Consider the following 19,875-nt stretch of genomic DNA (forward strand, 5'->3'; position numbering starts at 1 on the left):
CGGAGCCACCTTGCCATCTGAATTGGGCCAGCTGTCCTGCCGCAGATGCTTGCATGGGTGGCCCGTATTTCACCATGGATGCCAGCCTGGAATGTTCCCACTACCATAGGGAGTATTTAGAAGTTGGTCCGGTGCAAATCGGACTTAGGATGCCACTCGGAAGACAGAGCTGAAGTCTCACAAGTCTGCTCCCTCTGCCATCTGGACACACCCCCCCTCCCTCGATCTCCTTATGAACGGTTTCTTACATGATGAAGATCAGCCATGGAGTATATCTGAGGTGTATATCGGGGTGTGCTTCTTCCCCACATGAGAGCTGTGATGTCCAGCAACATTCATATAGAAAAATTTCCCGTACTCAAGGAACTAATACACCTCAAAGGTTGTGTGGGGGAACAATTCCCTCACTCAGGACAGGAAAGTGGCTTCTCCCTCGTGTGCAATTTCTGATGTTTGTCTAGATTGGGCTTCTGTGAAAAACATTTTCCGCACTCAGGGCAGGAATATGGCTTATCCCCCGTGTGCGATCTCTGATGTTTGTCAAGGTGGGACTTCTGTGAAAAACATTTTGCGCACTCAGGGCAGGAATACGGCTTCTCACCTGTGTGCGATCTCTGATGTCTATGAAAAGACGAGTTCTGTGAAAAACATTTTCCGCACTCTGGGCAGGAATACGGCTTCTCCCCCGTGTGCAATCTCTGATGTTTATAAAGAGACGACTTGTCTGAAAAACATTTCCCGCACTCAGGACATGAATGTGGCTTCTCCCCCGTGTGAGATCTCTGATGTGCAACAAATTCAGAACAGGAAAATAGCTTCTCATCTGTGTGCAGTCTCTGATGTTTGTGAAGAGATTGCTTCCTTGCAAAACATTTCCCGCACTCAGGACAGGAATGCGGCTTCTCTCCTGTGTGTGATCTTTGATGTATGGCAAGTTCTGATTTTCGTTGAAAACATTTCCCACACTCAGGACAGGAAAACGGCTTCTCTCCTGTGTGAGATCTTTGATGTATGGCAATGTATGATTTCCATGGAAAACATTTACCGCAATCGGGACAGGAATGCGATTTCTCCCCTGTGTGCGATTTCTGATGCTTGTGAAGAGACGACCTGTCTGAATAACATTTGCCGCACTCAGGACAAGAAAATGGCTTCTCCCCGGTGTGAGACCTCAGATGTGCGTTAAGATGTGACTTTCGTACAAAGCATTTCCCGCACTCAGGACAGAAATACGGCTTTTCCCCCGTGTGAAACATTTGATGTGTGACCAGACCTGATTTTTGTACGAAACATTTCCCACACTCAGGACAGGAATATGGTTTCTCTCCCGTATGCAATCTCTGATGGGTGTCGAGATGGGATTTCTTGGAAAAACATTTCCCGCACTCAGGACAGAAATACGGCTTTTCCCCCGTGTGAGACTTTTGATGTCCAACCAGATTTGATTTTTCTACAAAACATTTCCCACACTCAGGACAGGAATACGACCTCTCACTTGTGTGTGTTTTTTCATGTGCATTAAGTTTGGATTTAAAACTGAAACACTTCCCGCACTCCAAACAGGAATACGGCTTCTCACCTGTGTGAGATCTTTTATGCTCATTAAGTGTGGATTTAAAGCGGAAACACTTCCCGCACTCAGGACAGGAATGCTGCTTTTCCTCCGTGTGAGACATTTGATGTTTGGCAAGATTTGATATTTGTGAAAAACATTTCCCGCATTCAGGACAGGAATACGGCTTCTCACCCGTGTGGGTTCTTTTATGCAAATTAAGTTGGGATTTCAAACGGAAACGCTTCCCACAATCACTACAGGAAAACTTCTTATCTGTTGGAAGGGTGGCACCGTCCCACACAGTCTGAGGTTCCTCAGATAAGAGGAATACGATGGTCCGGCACCATCCCGCACAGTCTGAGGTTCCTCAGGATAAGAGGAATACGATGGTCCATCTACACTGTGTGGTGTCGGATGGACATTTGAGGTAGTCGGGTTTTCTCCTGGACTATACTGTGTGATGTCCTCATCTTCTACTTTACAGTCTGGAGACAAAGTGAGACAATCCTCCGAGGTTTTCCTCATCTCCCGTCCATCTACTAAAATAGAAATAAAAAGGATTATTTCTAGACATGAGCTGATTGGTTCCCCTAAACCAGGACTGCACCCACATCAGGCAGCTTTGTCTCCGAGGATCTTATAATTCCCCCCTCAAGGTAACTCAAAGCGGGAGGAGAGGGAGAAGCTGCAGATCGGGACAGAGAGCGGTAGTCTTTTCATATTAACAAGCCGGGTAATTACTTAACATAATAACTTAAGCAGCACACATGGCATAGGCATACTTGCAACTACATCCCACAACACATTCTGCTACTCCTCCCCAGTAAGGCGTGTTAGACTTTTCACAGCCTGGCCACATAGAGGCCCAACATCCGAGGAGTACCTTCAGGCATTATCCGACCAGGCCTTCTTCTGACCCTTTTTGTTTATGTAAAAGTAAAAATCTGTATTTTTGCTAAAAAAATTACTTAGAACCTCCAGACATATATTTTTAGCAGAGGCCCTAGAGAACAAAATTGGGGCATTTGAAAATTTTTATCTCACGCAGTATTTGCGAAGCGTTTTTTATAACACAATTTTACATACATAGGCCGGGATTCAGATACACTGGCATATCTTTGAGCGGGCGTAGCGCATCTCATATGCGCTATGCCGACGTAACATAGAGAGGCAAGTACTGTATTCACAAAGCACTTGCTCCCATATGTACGCTGGCGTAACGTAAATGGGCTGGCGTAAGCCCGCGTAATTCAAAGTAGCAAGGCAGTGGGCGTGTTGTATTATAATGAAGCGTGACTGATCGCTTCATTGCATTGCCGATCGAACGGTGCATGCGCGTGCATGCTCAGACTCACGTCGCAAAAACTCCCTAAGATACGTCGGCTCAATGCTTTCGACGTGAACGTAACTTACGCCCCATTCACGTACGACTTACGCAAACAACGTAAAATACGACGCTGTTCCGATGTCCATACCTTAACATGACTTACCCCTGCTTTATGAGGGGTAAACTTACGCCGGACGTACGCCTTACGTAAACGGCATAGCTTAATGCGACGGGCGCAAGTACGTTCGTGAATCGGCTTATCTAGGTCATTTGCATATTCGACGCGTAAATCTACAGAAGCGCCCCTTGCGGCCAGCGTAAATATGCACCCAAGATACGATGGCGTAGGAGACTCACGTCGGTCGTATCTAGGCAAATTTCAGGCGTATCTAGTTTTAAGAATACGCGTATAGATACGACGGCGCACATTTGGACTTACGACAACGTATCTGGAGATACGTCGTCGTAAGTCCTTTCTGCATCCTGGCCTAACACTTTAATGACTTTCAATGCAGGCAAAGAATTTCAGTACCCAAATTTTGGAAAAAATATCAAATTTGGTGTTGGGCCGGGTAAACGGATACCAAACATGTCACGCTTTAAAATTAAGCACACTTGTGAAATGGCATCAAAGTTCGGTATTTAAAAATCTTCATAGGTGATGCTTTATAAGCCTTTATTGGTTACCAGTTTAGTTACACAGGAGGTCTGGTGCTGGATTTATTGCTTTCACTCTGACATTCGCATTGATACCTCACATGTGTGGTGCGATCGCCATTTACATATGCGTACAGGACCAATGTGTGCGTTCGCTTTTGCACTTGAGCAATTGGAGCCAGGGGCACTTTTTTTTATTTTTTATTGGTGGGACACTGGTACACTGTGACAGATCTTGATCGTCCGGCAGACACTGACAGATATTGATGGTTCAATGGAACACTATTGCAGATGTTTTTGTGCACTGGTACAGATATTCATGGGACACTGGTACACTGTGACAGATATACATGGGACACTGGTACAGATATTCATGGGACACTGGTACACTGTGACAGATATACATGGGACACTGGTACAGATATTCATGGGACACTGGTACACTGTGACAGATGTACATGGTACACTGGTACAGATATTCATGGGACACTGGTACACTGGTACAGATATTCATGGGACACTGGTACAGATATGCATGGGACACCTGTACAGATATTCATGGGACACTGGTACACTGTGACAGATGTACATGGGACACTGGTACAGATATTCATGGGACACTGGTACAGATATGCATGGGACACCGGTACACTGCGACAGATGTACATGGGACACTGGTACACTGCGACAGATGTACATGGGACACTGGTACAGATCTTCATGGAACACTGGTACACTGTGACAAATGTACATGGGACAGTGGTACAGATATTCATTGGACACTGGTACAGATGTTCATGGGACACTAGTATAGATATTCATGGGACACTTGGACAGGGACGTTTGGTGTACTGTGTGGGAATGGCTGCAGTCTGTGTGATCTCTGTGTAACCGAACACTAAAATCATCAGTTACACAGAGAGCAGACACAGGCTGAAGCATCCCCTGCTCCCTCCTCCCCCACTAAGCTCAGCAGGGAGAGCCGACACAGAGACGCGTGTCTCTGTTTACACTGTTTGATTGCTGTGATTGGACACAGTCATCACGTGATCAGGAGGGCCAATCGCAGCACCTATGTCCCGATCTTTGATGAGCTGTCAAAGGATGGGGCCATGCGGGCACCCATTCTGAGGGCTGTACAGGCACGTTCACTCAGAAAGAGGAAGCTCCCACTTGGCCATTTATGGACTGTGAAAGGAACGCTGAAGACAATGATGTACAGGGGGTGGGATGTGATATAGCGCTAACAAGATTCAGACCTCTGCCAGAAGGAAATTTTTCTGATCGGACCTCTGCAAATTTTAATTCAAGACCTCTGACCTATATGGTGTTAGCTTGAAACCCAGTTTGGGTGACTGCGCAGATAGATTTTTGGGTTATTAACCAATGAGAACTGTCCTTTATAGCAGTGATGAGGGGATTATATTACAAGTGTCCCCACCCCCTCCATCACTCATTGTCATCTTGCCATCCCAAGCAGTGCTGCACTTCCTTTTTAAGTCCATGATTTAGTCATAAAAACCAGTGGGGCTGAGCCCCACCAGAGGTCAGAGAGTGAGGATGGAGGAGAACAACCAAGATGAAGACTGGACTGAACCTGAAGCCCGCCATCATTATGTTATTGACTCCTCCCTCATTATCACTTTCTGTTTAAGATTCCAAAGTGTGAGGATGATATCACATTATTATCAACATGTAAAAGTCTGTGCTCCAATCAAATCCTCAGATATAAAATGTCCAGCTGGTAGAAAATGGGTGTAACCAAAGAGAATACATATTATGTTTATATATAGCAGTGTGTAGAGGGTGGAGAGCAGAAGTCAGGACTATGTAATGTACAACATAATGTATAAGATACAACAATAAGGACTATATAGTATCAGAATTATGTAATGTACAACATAGAGTATATAGTGAAGGTGTTAGGACTACGTAAAGTGCAATATAAATTATATAGTGAATGTATTTACTATTAATGACCCACCTGTGCTGATCTCTGTAGGAGTGTCCTCCTCTATAAATGTCCCCGTTATTCCATCCTCCTCCATAGACTGCTGATCATCCCTCACATACGTCTCTTCTTCTTCTTCTGCTTTAACCTCAACTTTTATATCTATCAGATCTTCACCCTAAACCAAGAGAAGGATAGAAACTTAAAATGTTATATTATGACATCACATATAAAAAAGATCCACACATCGTCTCACAATCCATGTCCCAGATGTTCCGTTCAACCAACCTTGTAATGGTGGGGGATGGTGTGATCTTCCTGTGTGGAATCCCAGGAATACAGAGGACCTCCCCCTCCCATAGACTGCTGAGCTCCACCCATCGACATCTCTTCTTCTTCCTCTTTAATCTCAGCTTTGATGTCTTTCAGTTCCTCATCCTAAACCCCAAAGATGATAGAATATGTGTGTAAAATGGCACTAGAGATTACATAGAAGAATGTCCTCTCATAGCTTATAATTCTGTTCTAGTTACTCAGTCCCACCTACCTGATGGTGGTGGGGGATGGTGTGACCTTCCTGTGTGGAATCCCGGGAATACAGAGGACGGGGACATCTCTCTGGTGGGTTCCCATTACTGGATCCATCTGTAGGAAACACACACACTGACTGAATACATTGTTTCTATGTGTTTATCAGATGATGGGGGATCTAGGTGGAGCCTCCGTACTGCTCTCTCCTTTACAATAAAGTCTCCTCTTACCCAGTGATGTGAGGGGCGGCTGATTCTCCATCATGACGTCCTTGTAGAGATCCTTGTGTCCTTCTAAATACTCCCACTCCTCCATGGAGAAATAGACAGTGACATCCTGACACCTTATAGGAACCTGACACACACAATGATACAGTCACCATCCAGACACATCCCTTGTCTGTTACTGGATAATGTCCCAGAATCCTCCTCACCTCTCCTGTCAGCAGCTCCATCATCTTCTTGGTGACTTCTAGAATCTTCTCCATGTTGTGTCTCTCGGGTTTTAGGGAGTCACATGGAGACACTGTGATGGTCATATGATCACCTGACTTCAGAAGAGGAAATCTCTGTATTGGGGAACCAATAGGAAGATCATGTTAGTTTCCCAGAATCCTTCTCACCTCTCCGGTCAGGTCTGTGTTTTATTATTAGAGATAAGAGTGATGTCATGTGACCTCCCAGAATCCTCCTCACCTCTCCAGTCAGCAGGTAGATGATCTCCAGGGTGAGGTTTAGGATCTTCTCAGTCATGTGACTCTGGTTCTCCTCCATCCTCATTGGTTTCGTCATTTGATCTCTACAGATCTCCTTGTAGACAGATAACTTTGGGAAATTAAAGTAAGAATTAGTTTTATGGTATTGGTCACACAATAGTAGGATTGGGGGGAGGGGGGTAATAGGAGGGTTGCTGTACATTTAAGAACTACTTCCCCCATGTGAACATATTTAGTTTGAACTATTTAGTGTTTGTTACACATAACATGGGAAGAAGGTGAAGGCTGCCTTCATTTCGTAGCAGTGGTTCTGTAAGGCGGTCTGAAAAGTGCAGGTAGGAAGACCATCGGTATTCAAGAATCCTCCCTCCCTACCTTAGAGGCCCCCTGAGCCTTACAACCTCCTCTTCCCTCAGAGCCCTGCAGCCTGACTAACTCCTCGGAGTCCTTCAGAATCACCATCATCGCAGAGGCCTTGGAGTCTTTATCACTATTACCCCTCACAGCCTCAGGACCATATTGCCAAAAATTAAGACAATATTCCGGCCCTGTAAGTGGGAAAATGGTCTCACCCTTAAGGGCTTAAAGGGGTTGTAAAGGTACAATTTTTTTTCCTTAAATAGCTTCCTTTACCTTAGTGCAGTCCTCCTTCACTTACCTCATCCTTCCATTTTGTTTTTAAATGTCCTTATTTCTTCAGAGAAATCCTCACTTCCTGTTCTTCTGTCTGTAACTCCACACAGCAATGCAAGGCTTTCTCCCTGGTGTGGAGTGTCATGCTCGCCCCCTCCCTTGGACTACAGGAGAGTCAGGATGCTCTCTACGTTGCAGTTAGAGAAAGGAGCTGTGTGTTAGTGGGCGTTTTGACTCTCCCGTAGTCCAAGGGAGGGGACGAGCATGACACTCCACACCAGGGAGAAAGCCTTGCATTACTGTGTGGAGTTACAGACAGAAGAACAGGAAGAGAGGATTTCTCAGAAAAAATAAGGACAATGAAAAGCAAAATGGAAGGATGAGGTAAGTGAAGGAGGACTGCACTGAGGTAAAGGAAGCTATTTAAGAAAAAAAAAATACCTTTACAACCCCCTTTAATCTACGTTTCCTCACTATATATGTGTGTATCATCATCTGCTGGAGATAGAAGATATCTCAGTGACTACGGAGGAAGAGGACGGACATGATGGGGGGGTTACTGGGTTTAAGTAGAAAATAAGATCTTATTACCTCCTCTGCCATAAGTTCCAGCGACGTCTCCTCTCTACTCCTCCCGACTCACCTTTAACCCAGAACTTCCTGTCTGCACCTGACATCACTTCCTGTCTTCCATAGAGATTTCCTGTTTTGGTAGAAGTGAGATCACCACCTTGTGGAGCTCAGAAGAACTGCAGCTCTGAGTAACGTCTTATAGCGTGAACACGGCATTGTGCTCTCATTTCCATCCATCTCCAGTTCAGCCTTTCTCAGCCAGGGTTCCTCCAAAGGTGGCTAGGAGTTCTTTGAGAAATGAATACGTTCTGTTTCTCAGTGGGGGTGAGCTTCGAGTTTGGGTTGACCATAAGTTTTGACCTAAACCCAAGCTGTTCACAGTTTATTAAATGGGCAATTGAAATGGTCATATTTGGTCAGAGCTCCCACTCACCTCCTGTTTAGAGCGAGTTTGTTTAGTCCTAGCTAGACCCTTCCCTCTTCTTACATGTCTACTTAGTCAATGTTAGTTTTGCCCAGAGATGGGCGTAGAAAAGTCATTGGGCTAGATTCAGGTAGGGGGACATACAATTGTGCGGGCGTAGCGTATGTTATTTACGCTACGCCGCCGCAACTTACAGGAGCAAGTGCAGTATTCACAAAGCACTTGCTCCGTAAGTTGCGGTGGCGTAGCGTAAATGGGGCCGGCGTAAGCCTGCCTAATTCAAATGTGGAAGGGGGGGCGTGTTTAAATCACTGCCAAAATATGGCCACTGGGCATATTTGGGCAATGATGTCACCACTACCCCACCCCTTCTTAGTGACGGCCCATCAGTCAGCTTCATCGGTTAACCTATGACAACGGTCCTTCAGACCGGTGTCCTCTGGTTAACCTATCGTGTGTACGAGGCTTGACTCTCTGCTTGCAAATCTGTTCTACAAAGTGCACCAACATCTTTCAGGGCTCCAACATGGCCGACTGAAGAGTCGGGGAAAAGACTGTATGAGAACATTCTGCTATAAAGTGTGTCTTGTAGTTGCATCAGTATCTTTGTTTCTTTACATGCAAACAAGAGGCCTAAGCCTAGCCCCCCCATATTATGTGACCTTGGTTGCCCTAGTCATAACTCTATTGCTACTAGATCACATTTGCCTTTAGCTGCTTACTTGATGAGTAAGGTAACAGTTAAAGCTGACAATTCTTTGCATTTAGTGTATCACTTTTATCTTGCATGAGCGATTATAATTGTGCAACCTTCTATACTGTATATCTCGCATTGCATTAACTGGTACATCAAACATTATTTCTTTCAATATATCTTGATATTGCACTTCAAGGTCTCAGGCTTTTATTCCCGGGGTGACCCCAAGGTATTTACTAAAGGTTACCCTTCTTTGCCTGCATTTGTGTGAGTCAGAGGCCTTCAATACAGTTGAGGTAAGAACAGAACACCCAACATACTCCGTGGCTCCTGTGGGGGTAGTGCTACATATGAGTGTATACAGTGCCTTGAAAAAGTATTCATACCCCTTGAACTTTTCCACATTTTGTCATGTTACAACTAAAACCTTAAATATTTCGGGATTGTATGTGATGGACCAACACAAAGTGGCACATAATTGTGAAGTGGAATGAAAATTATAAATGGGTTTCAACATTTTTTACAAGTAAATATCTAAAAAGTGTGGCGTACATTTGTATTCACCCCCTTTACTCTGATATCTCTAACTAAAATCTAGTGCAGGGATATGCAATTAGCGGACCTCTAGCTGTTGCAAAGCTACAAGTCCCATCATGCCTCTGACTCTGGTGTCATGCTTGTGGCTGTCAGAGTCTTGCTATGCCTCATGGGAATTGTAGTTCTGCAACAGCTGGAGGTCCGCTAATTGCATATTTCCGATCTAGTGGAACCAATTGCCTTCAGAAGTCACCTAATTAGTAAATAGAGTCCACCTGTGTGTAATTTCATCTCAGTATAAATACAGGTATTCTGTGAAGCCCTCAGAGGTTTGTAAGAGAATCTTAGTGAACAAACAGCATCATGAAGGCCAAGGAACACACCAGACAGGTCAGGGATAAAGTTGTGGAGAAGTATAAAGTAGGGTTAGGTTATAAAAAAATATCCCAAGCTTTGAACATCTCACGGAGCTTCTGTTCAATCCATCATCGGAAAATGGAAAGAGTATGGCACAACTGCAAACCTACCAAGACATGTCCGTCCACCTAAACTGACCGGGCCGGGCAAGGAGAGAATTCATCAGAGAAGCAGCCAAGAGGCCCATGGTAACTCTGGAGGAGCTGCAGAGATCCACAGCTCAGGAGCAAAATCTGTCCACAGGACAACTATAAGGCCTAGTGCACACGAGAGGATTTATCCGCGGATACGGTCCACCGGACCGTTTCCGCGGATAAATCCTCTCGAGGATTTTGATCCGATGGAGTGTACTCACCATTGGATCGAAATCCGCGCCTAAATCCCATCGCGATGACGTGTCGCGCCGTCGCCGCGATGATGACATATAAGGAATTCCACGCATGCGTCGAATCATTACGACGCATGCGGGGGATCCCTTCGGACGGATTGATCCGGTGAGTCTGTACAGACCAGCGGATCAATCCGTTGGGATGGATTCAAGCGGATAGATTTTAAAGCATGTCTTCAAATTTTTATCCGCTTGAAATCCATCCCAGGGGATAAAAATTCGCGGAAACAGATCCGCTGGATTGTACACACCACGGGATCTATCCGCTGGAGCCGGTCCGCGGATCAATTCCAGCGGATGGATCCTCTCGTGTGTACAGGGCCTTAGTGGTGCTCTCCACAAATCTGCCCTTTATGGAAGAGCGACAAGAAGAAAGACATTGGTGAAAGAAAGCCATAAGAAGTCATGTTTGCAGTTTGCGAGAAGCCATGTGGGGGAGGGGACACAGCAAACATGTGGAAGAAGGTGCTCTAGTCAGATGACACCAAAATTGTACCTATAGCAGAAATATGCTCATGATGTCCACCATCCATGATGACACTACAGTTGAGGTTCAAAGAAGAGGTCCCATGTAAAAGCCATAATGTGTCCAAGATTATAATCTGTACATGGGGGGTGGGGGTGGATTTCAATGACCAAATGCTTTAGCCCTATTTGTCAATAAGGAGTTTCTGGTACAGGAAAGTAGCAATTTGGCAATTTTTTTTACCCTTTCCTCAATAGAATTTATTTTGGAGTTTAATTCTTGGCATGTACATGCTATGTGTTAGAAATATGAAGGGCCTTCAAAAATGATAGGTTGTCAAGAAATGATATGTGTAATTTATGCTCCTAGGACACCTGACGGTGCTACTTGGATGTTGGGCCTCTGTATGTGGCCAGGCTGTTTAAAAGTCTCACACATGTGGTATTGCCATACTCAGGAGTAGCAGAATGTATTTTGGGGTGTCATTTTTGCTATGTGTTGGAAATATTTTATAAATGGACAGCTTTGTGTAAAAAAAAAAAAAATGCTTCTAGGCCTTCAAAAGTGTGATAGGTCGTCATGACATTAGATGTGTAATTTATGCTCCTAGAACACCTGAAGGTGCTCCTTGCACATTGGACCTCTATGTGGCCAGGCTGTGTAAAAGTCTCACACGTGGAGATAACGTTTCAAAGCATCCACTTCTTCGTCAAATCTAAATGGCTATTTTTTTTTACCCTTTCCTCAAAAGAATGTATTTTGGAGTGTAATTCTTGGTATGTACATGCTATGTGTGATAGGTTGTAAGGAAATTATATGTTTGATTTATGCTCCTAGAACACCTGACTGTGCTACTTGGATGTTGGGCCTCTGTATGTGGCCAGGCTGGGTAAAAGTCTCACACAAAATACATTTTCATTTTTTTCACATTTATACCTCATAGATTATATGTGGGGGTGTTTGCTTTCCAAAATGGGGTCATTTTGTGGACAATTCCATTGTCCTGGAGCTCCTGGACCTTCCAAAGTGTGATAAGTCATGACATTAGATGTGTAATTTTTGCTCCTAGAACACTTGAAGGTGCTCCTTGCATGTTGGGCCTCTCTATGTGGCCAAGCTGTGTAAAAGTCTTACACATAATGTATTTAGGGGTGCTTTTTTTGCTATGTACATGCTATGTGTTGGAAATATCTTATAAATGGACAACTAGGTTTAAAAAAAATGCATTTTCATTTTTTCCCCCACATTTTCAAAAACTTCTGGAAAAGAATGAACCATTCAAAAGACTCATTATGTCTCATACATTATACGTTAGGGCAGGGGTGCCCAACCTTTTGAAGAGCAAGGGCCACTTAAGTGATTTGGTACCCGGTCATGGGCCACAATGAGTCGAGCGGGTGGATGGCAGCTGACTTGGCTCTATAGAGCCCACTCTACTCTAAGCACACCAAACTCGCAGGTAATAGAAGTCTATGGCTCAGTGCAGGTAACCCACAGGTGCACTGCTCTGCACCTATGGATCAGTTGAAAGCAGCCCAGTAACCACTGCAGAACAGATATGCCCATATATACACTGTGATTTTAGTAATAAATTTACCTTTAATAACAGTATTCTATTCCATCCCAGAGCAGGAGGTCGCAGGCAACATCAGAGGGCTTCGCGGGCCACATGTGGCCCCCGTGCCACTGGTTGGGCACCCCTGTGTTAGGTTGTTTGCTTTCCAAAATGGGGTCATTTTGTGGACAATTCCATTGTTCTGGTGCTCCAGGGCCTTCCAAAGCGTAATAGGTGGTTGAGAAATGAGATGTGTAATTTATGCTCATAGAACGCCTGAAGGTGCTACTTCAATGTTGGGCCTCTGTATGTGGCCAGGCTGTGTAAAAGTCTCACACATATGGTATCGCCATACTCTGGAGGAGTAGCAGAATGTATTTTGGGGTGTCAGTTTTTCTATGTACATGCTATGTGTTGAAAATATCTTATAAATGGAAAACTTTGTGTAAAAAAAAAAAAAAAAAAAAAAAAAACGGGTTTTCAATTTTTCACCCAATTTCCAAAAACTTATAGAAAAAAATAAACCGTTCAAAACACTCAGAATTCCCCCATAGATTATATGGGGTCATTTTGTGGCCGTTTCCATTGTCCTGGTGCTCCAAGGCCTTCAAAAGTGTGATAGGTCGTTATGACATTAGATGTGTAATTTATGCCCCTAGAACACCTGAAGGTGCTCCTTGCATTGTTGGGCCTCTCTATGTGGCCAAGCTGTGTGAAAGTCTTACACAGAATGTATTTCATTTTTTTTTGCTATGTACATGCTATGTGTTGGAAATATCTTATAAATGGACAACTATATGTAAAAAAAAAAAATTCCCCCTAAATTTTAAAAAACTTCTGGAAAAAAAATGAACCATTCAAAAGACTCATTATGTCTCATACATTTTACGTTAGGTTGTTTGCTTTCCAAAATGGGGTCATTTTGTGGACAATTCCATTGTTCTGGTGCTCCACACTTGGGAGGTGTAGCAGAATGTATTTTGGGGTGTCAGTTTTGCTATGTACATGCTATGTGTTAAAAGAACTTTGTGTAAAAAAAATTATGGGTTTTTAATTTTTCCCACATATTCCAAAAACTTCTGGAAAAAAAAACTGTTAAAAAAACTCATTATGCTTCATAGATTATACGTTGGGGTGTTTGCTTTCCAAAATGGGGTCATTTTGTGGGAGTTTGCATTGTCCTGGTGCTCCAGGGCCTTCAAAAGTGTGATAGCTCATCATGATATTAGATGTGTAATTTATGCCCTGAAGGTGCTCCTTGCATGTGGTGCCTCTCTATGTGGCCAGGCTGTGTAACAGTCTCACACATGTTGTATCGCCATACTCAGGAGTAGCAGCAGAATGGGTTTTGGGGTATAATTGCAAGTACAGGGGAACCTCGGATTGCGAGAAACGCAGTTAACGAGAGTTTTGCAATACAAGCCCTGTATTTCCTAAAATCCTAACTCTGTTTGCAAGTGTTGTCTCGCAAAACGAGCAGGATTCAGGCCAAAGCGGTGTGCAGTACCGCGTTTGGCCTGAGGTGAGGGGGGCGTCAGAGCCAAATGGCGCCGATCGCCACCGTTCGCAAATGCACAGAAAGGACAGCTCGGCTGACCTTGGAGAGGCTCAGGAAAGGAGTGTTTCCGAGGTCAGCCGAACTGTCCTCGGGCCTTTTCTGAGGCTCTCCAGGTGCCCCCCGCCTCTGTCCGCATGCGGTATTGCATTCCACTAAAGTCAATGCGGAACAAATAATTTTCATTTAAATTGACTTCAATGGGGAAACTCGCTTTGATATGCGAGTACTTTGGATTACGAGCATTCTCCTGGAATAGATTATGCTCATAATCCGAGGTTCCACTCTATGCATATGCCATGTGAGAGAAATGATCTGTTACTATGACAATTTTGTGAAAGAAAAAAAAATCTTAATTTTGCGAAGAATTGTGGGGGAAAACATTACAACTTCAAAAAACTCACCATGCCTCTTACTAAATACCTTGGAATGTCTACTTTCCAAAAAGGGGTCATTTGGTGGGTATTTATACTTTGCTGATTTGTTGGGGTCTCAAAGATAGGCCGTCAGTACATCAGGTGTGATCAACTTTCAGAGATTGGCACCATAGCTTGTAGACTCTATAACTTTCACACAGACCAACTAAAATACACTCATTTGGGATATTTGTTTACCAAAGATATGTAGCAGTATAAATTTTGGCCAAATTTTTTAAAGAAAATTACTGTATTTATCGGCGTATACCGCACATTTTTTCCCCTTAAAATCAGAGGAAAATTGTGGGTGCGCGATATACGCTGATCCCCGCTGTCTCCGACATTGTCCGAGCCGAGTGTACTGCGCACTCAGCCACGCGAGAGGAGCCGAGTGCGCAGGAAATCCGGCTCTGCACAGCGCGCCAAATTCAAACACACAACGGAACGCAACCCCGGGCAAAGTGCGGATGGACACCTCCAAAGCCGCAGACGGACACCCACAAGGCTCAACGGACCCCACGCAATGCCGCAGACGGACGCCGGACAAGGCCGCCGATGGACGCCGGGGAAGACATCCAAAATGTAAGTTTTTTCCCTAAACTTCCCTTCTCAGCTTGGGGTGCGCGCTATATGCCGATTAACACGGTACTAATTTGCAAAATTTTATGATGGGAACAAAGAAAAATGCTTTTTTTTTTAAACATTTTTGGTCTTTTTATTTATTTCTAGCACAAAAAAAATTTTGGTAAATAAATACCAATAAAAGAAAATTAGGTAGGAATCCGATTGGTCAGGAAAATGACTTGTCTGGGATGTGGAGGCGGAGTAGTTAGTAATTTGCGTACAATACACAACGTGTTACATTATTATAACAAAGTGTTGTAGAAAACATCACAGCATAGAAAATCTGAAAATAAACCCGAATATTAAGGTGATATTTGTGGCACTAATACACCTCGAGGGATGTGTGGGACCCCCTGATGTACAGGAAGACAGGACTTCGGTGAGGAACAATTCCCTCACTCAGGACAGGAATACGGCTTCTCCCCCGTGTGAGATCTCTGATGTCTGTCAAGATTGCACTTCTGTAAGAAACATTTCCCGCACTCAGGGCAGGAAAATTACTTCTCACCTGTGTGAGAGCTTTCATGTTTGACAAGCTGTGATTTCCGTGCAAAACCTTTTCCACACTCAGGACAGGAATGTGGCTTCTCTCCCGTGTGAGATCTTTGATGTATGACAAGCTCTGATTTCCATGGAAAACACTTCCCGCACTCAGGGCAGGAATACGGCTTCTCGCCCGTGTGAGTTCTTTCATGTTTGAAAATGTCGGATTTCCGTGGAAAACATTTCCCACACTCAGGGCAGGAATACGGCTTCTCTCCCGTGTGAGATCTTTGATGTTTGACAAGGTATAATTTCTGTAGAAAACATTTCCCGCACTCAGGACAGGAATATGGCTTCTCTCCAGTGTGAGATCTTTGATGTATGACAAGGTCTGAGTTCCGTAGGAAACATTTCCCACACTCAGGACAGGAATGCGGCTTCTCACCTGCGTGCAATTTCTGATGTTTGTGAAAAGACGACCTGTCTGAATAACATTTCCCGCACTCAGGACAGACGAATGGCTTCTCCCCCGTGTGAGATCTTAGATGTGAGACAAGATATGACTTTAGTACAAAGCATTTCTCGCACTCAGAACAGGAATACGGCTTTTCCCCTGTGTGAGACATTTGATGTGTGAGAAGAGCTGATTTTTGTACAAAACATTTCCCACACTCAGGACAGGAATACGGCTTCTCTCCTGTGTGAGATCTTTGATGTATGACAAGGTCTGTTTTCCGTGGAAAACATTTCCCGCACTCAGGACAGGAATGCAGATTCTCACCTGTGTGCAATCTCTGATGTTTGCGAAAAGACGGCCTGTCTGAATAACGTTTCCCGCACTCAGGACAGGCAAATGGCTTCTCCCCCGTGTGAGATCTTAGATGTGTGACAAGAAATGATTTTCGTACAAAGCATTTTTCGCACTCAGGACAGGAATACGGAGATTCTCCTGTGTGAGACATTTGATGACTGACAAGAGCTGATTTTTTTACGAAACATTTCCCGCACTCAGGGCAGGAATATGGATTCTCTCCCATGTGCAATCTCTGATGTCTGTTGAGATGAGATTTCTTGGAATAACATTTCCCACACTCAGAACAGGAATGCGGCTTCTCACCAGTGTGTGTTATTTTATGCTCATTAAGAGAGGACTTACACAAGAAACATTTCCTGCACTCAGAACAGGAATACGGCTTCTCACCTGTGTGAGATCTTTTATGCTCATTAAGTTTGGATTTAAAACTGAAACACTTCCCGCACTTAGTACATGGAAACCTCTTCTCTTTTGAAAGGATGGCACCATCCCTCACAGTCTGAGGTTCTTCAGGATAAGAGGAATACGATGGTCCGGTACCGTCCCGCACAGTCTGAGGTTCCTCAGGATAAGAGGAATACGATGGTCTGGCACCGTCCCGCACAGTATGAGGTTCCTCAGGATAAGAGGAGTACGATGGTCCGGCTCCGTCCCGCACAGTCTGAGGTTCCTCAGGATAAGAGGAATACGATGGTCCGGCACCGTCCCGCACAGTCTGAGGTTCCTCAGGATAAGAGGAATACGATGGTCCGGCACCGTCCCGCACAGTCTGTGGTTCCTCAGCATTAGAGGAATACGATGGTCCGGCACCGTCCTGCACAGTCTGAGGTTCCTCAGGATAAGAGGAATATGATGGTCCAGCACCGTCCCGCACAGTCTGAGGTTCCTCAGGATAAGAGGAATACAATGGTCCAGCACCGTCCCGCACAGTCTGAGGTTCCTCAGGATAAGAGGAATACGATGGTCCATCTACAATGTGTGGTGCCGGATGGACATTTGAGGTAGTCGGGTTTTCTCCTGGACTATACTGTGTGATGTCCTCATCTTCTACTTTACAGTCTGGAGACAAAGTGAGACAATCCTCTGAGGTTTTCCTCATCTCCCGTCCATCTACTAAAATAGAAATACAAAGATTATTACTAGACATGAGCCGATTGGTTCCCCTAAACCGGGACTCCGCCCACATCAGGCAGCTTTGTCTCTGAGGATATTACAATTCCCCCCTCAAGGTAACTAGTAAATGGATCCACTGATCTCCTACCAGTTCATTTCTTTATTCATGGGCCTTAGTCAGAGAGTGAGGAAACAACAAGAACTGTCTTTTATAGCATTGACAGTGATAAAGAAATTATAGGACAAGTGTCCCCACCCCCTCTATCATTCATTGCCATTTTCCCAACGCAAGAAGTCCTGCACTTCCTTATTTGGTCATGAATAACAGCGGGGCAGGAGTATGTAATGTACACCATATTATATATAGTGCGGGGGTCAGGTGTATGTAATGTACAACATAGAGTATATAGTGAAGGCATTAGGACTACATAAAGTACAATATAAATTATATAGTGAATGTATTTACTATTAATGACCCACCTGTGCTGATCTCTGTAGGAGTGTCCTCCTCTATAAATGTCCCCGTTATTCCATCCTCCTCCATAGACTGCTGATCATCCCTCACATACGTCTCTTCTTCTTCTGCTTTAACCTCAAATTTTATATCTATCAGATCTTCACCCTAAACCAAGAAAATGATAGAAACTTAAAATGTAATATTGTGACATCACATATAAAAAAGATCCACACATCGTCTCACAATTCCATGTCCCAGATGTTCCATTCAACTAACCTTGTAAAAGTGGGGGATGGTGTGATCTTCCTGTGTGGAATCCCGGGAATACAGAGGACCTCCCCCTCCCATTGACTGCTGATCTTCACTTATCGACATCTCTTCTTCTTCCCCTTTAATCTCGGCTTTGATGTCTTTCAGTTCCTCATCCTAAACCCCAAAGATGATAGAATATATGTAAAACGGAACAAGAGATAACATACAAGAATATCCTCTCATAGCTTAGAATTCTGTTCTAGTTACTCAGTCCCACCTACCTGATGATGGTGAGGGATGGTGTGACCTTCCTGTGTGGAATCCCGGGAATACAGAGGACGGGGACATCTCTCTGGTGGGTTCCCATTACTGGATCCATCTGTAGGAAACACACACACTGACTGAATACATTGTTTCTATGTGTTTATCAGATGTTGGGGGATCTAGGTGGAGCCTCCGTACTGCTCTCTCCTTTACAATAAAGTCTCCTCTTACCCGGTGATGTGAGGGGCGGCTGATTGTCCATCATGACGTCCTTGTAGAGATCCTTGTGTCCTTCTAAATACTCCCACTCCTCCATGGAGAAATAGACAGTGACATCCTGACACCTTATAGGAACCTGACACACACAATGATACAGTCACCATCCAGACACATCCCTTGTCTGTTACTGGATAATGTCCCAGAATCCTCCTCACCTCTCCTGTCAGCAGCTCCATCATCTTCTTGGTGACTTCTAGAATCTTCTCCATGTTGTGTCTCTCAGGATTTAGGGAGTCACATGGAGGCACTGTGATGGTCATATGATCACCTGACTTCAGAAGAGGAAATCTCTGTATTGGAGAACCAATAGGAAAATCATGTTAGAATCCCAGAATCCTCCTCACCTCTCCGGTCAGGTCTGTGTTAATAAGAGTGATGTCATGTGACCTCCCAGAATCCTCCTCACCTCTCCGGTCAGCAGGTAGATGATCTCCAGGGTGAATTTTAGTATCTTCTCAGTCATGTGACTCCGGTCCTCCTCCATCCTCATTGGTTTCGTCATTTGATCTATACAGGTCTCTTTGTAGACGGATAACTTTGGGAAATTAAAGTAAGAATTATTTGGATGGTATTGGTCAAACAATAATAGTATGAGGATGTGAGGGGGGGTAATAGGAGGGTTTCTGTACATTTAAGAACAACTGCCCCCATGTGAACATAGTTAGTTTGGATTGTTTAGTGTTAGTTATATTTTCGAGGGCCAGCCATCGTATTGCACGATGGTCACTTTCTACACACTCTCCCACCTTCCTTCTCCCCTACTTTCTTTTTTTTTTTTTACCCCCATGTTTGTCACTTTATGTCTTGTTTTGTTTGTGCACGTTATGTACACTGAGTGTGATGAGTAGGGTGCGGGTCCTCGGGCCAGCCCTGAACATCTTGGGAGCGGGTGGACATGGCCTTCTGGCTTAGTTTGCCCACTCTCATGGGGTCTCCCTTCGGGGGGAGACTCACCTAGTACTGGGAGGGTTCTGTTTCGGCAGACCCTCCAAGGAATGGGGTCCATTTCGGCTTCTCGGACCACTTGAGTACCTCACAGGAGGACCATTTGACGCAGCACCCGTTGCACGTTTTTGTGTTTCACTCTTTATGTGTGTGCAAATTTTTTTCTGCACCGGGTGGAGTTTTTGGGTTGTGTTTTGCACGCCATAGGCTTTTCAGCAGAAAAAAGTGTTCGTTATATTTTGAAGGT

General features: G+C 44.4%; 2 protein-coding genes and 1 long non-coding RNA gene across 3 annotated transcripts; all 3 read right to left on the reverse strand.

Annotated features, from left to right (window-relative positions):
• Positions 1-385: 385 nt before the first annotated feature.
• On the reverse strand, positions 386-1,898 carry LOC120910172 (oocyte zinc finger protein XlCOF7.1-like; the record flags this gene model as incomplete). The annotated part of the gene is made up of 1 exon (XM_040322055.1): positions 386-1,898. A coding segment is annotated over one exon (1,494 nt), but the record flags the coding sequence as incomplete, so codon positions are not given.
• Positions 1,899-15,462: 13,564 nt separating this feature from the next.
• On the reverse strand, positions 15,463-16,859 carry LOC120910177 (oocyte zinc finger protein XlCOF6.1-like; the record flags this gene model as incomplete). The annotated part of the gene is made up of 1 exon (XM_040322060.1): positions 15,463-16,859. A coding segment is annotated over one exon (1,341 nt), but the record flags the coding sequence as incomplete, so codon positions are not given.
• Positions 16,860-18,278: 1,419 nt separating this feature from the next.
• Positions 18,279-18,460, reverse strand: LOC120910302. The gene is made up of 2 exons (XR_005741509.1): positions 18,422-18,460; positions 18,279-18,314 (listed from the first exon to the last, which is right to left on the reverse strand). It is a non-coding gene; the product is annotated as an uncharacterized LOC120910302 (long non-coding RNA).
• Between the last annotated feature and the right edge of the window lie 1,415 nt (positions 18,461-19,875).

The sequence above is a fragment of the Rana temporaria genome, chromosome 8 (assembly GCF_905171775.1).
Source record: "Rana temporaria chromosome 8, aRanTem1.1, whole genome shotgun sequence".
NCBI lineage: Eukaryota > Metazoa > Chordata > Amphibia > Anura > Ranidae > Rana > Rana temporaria.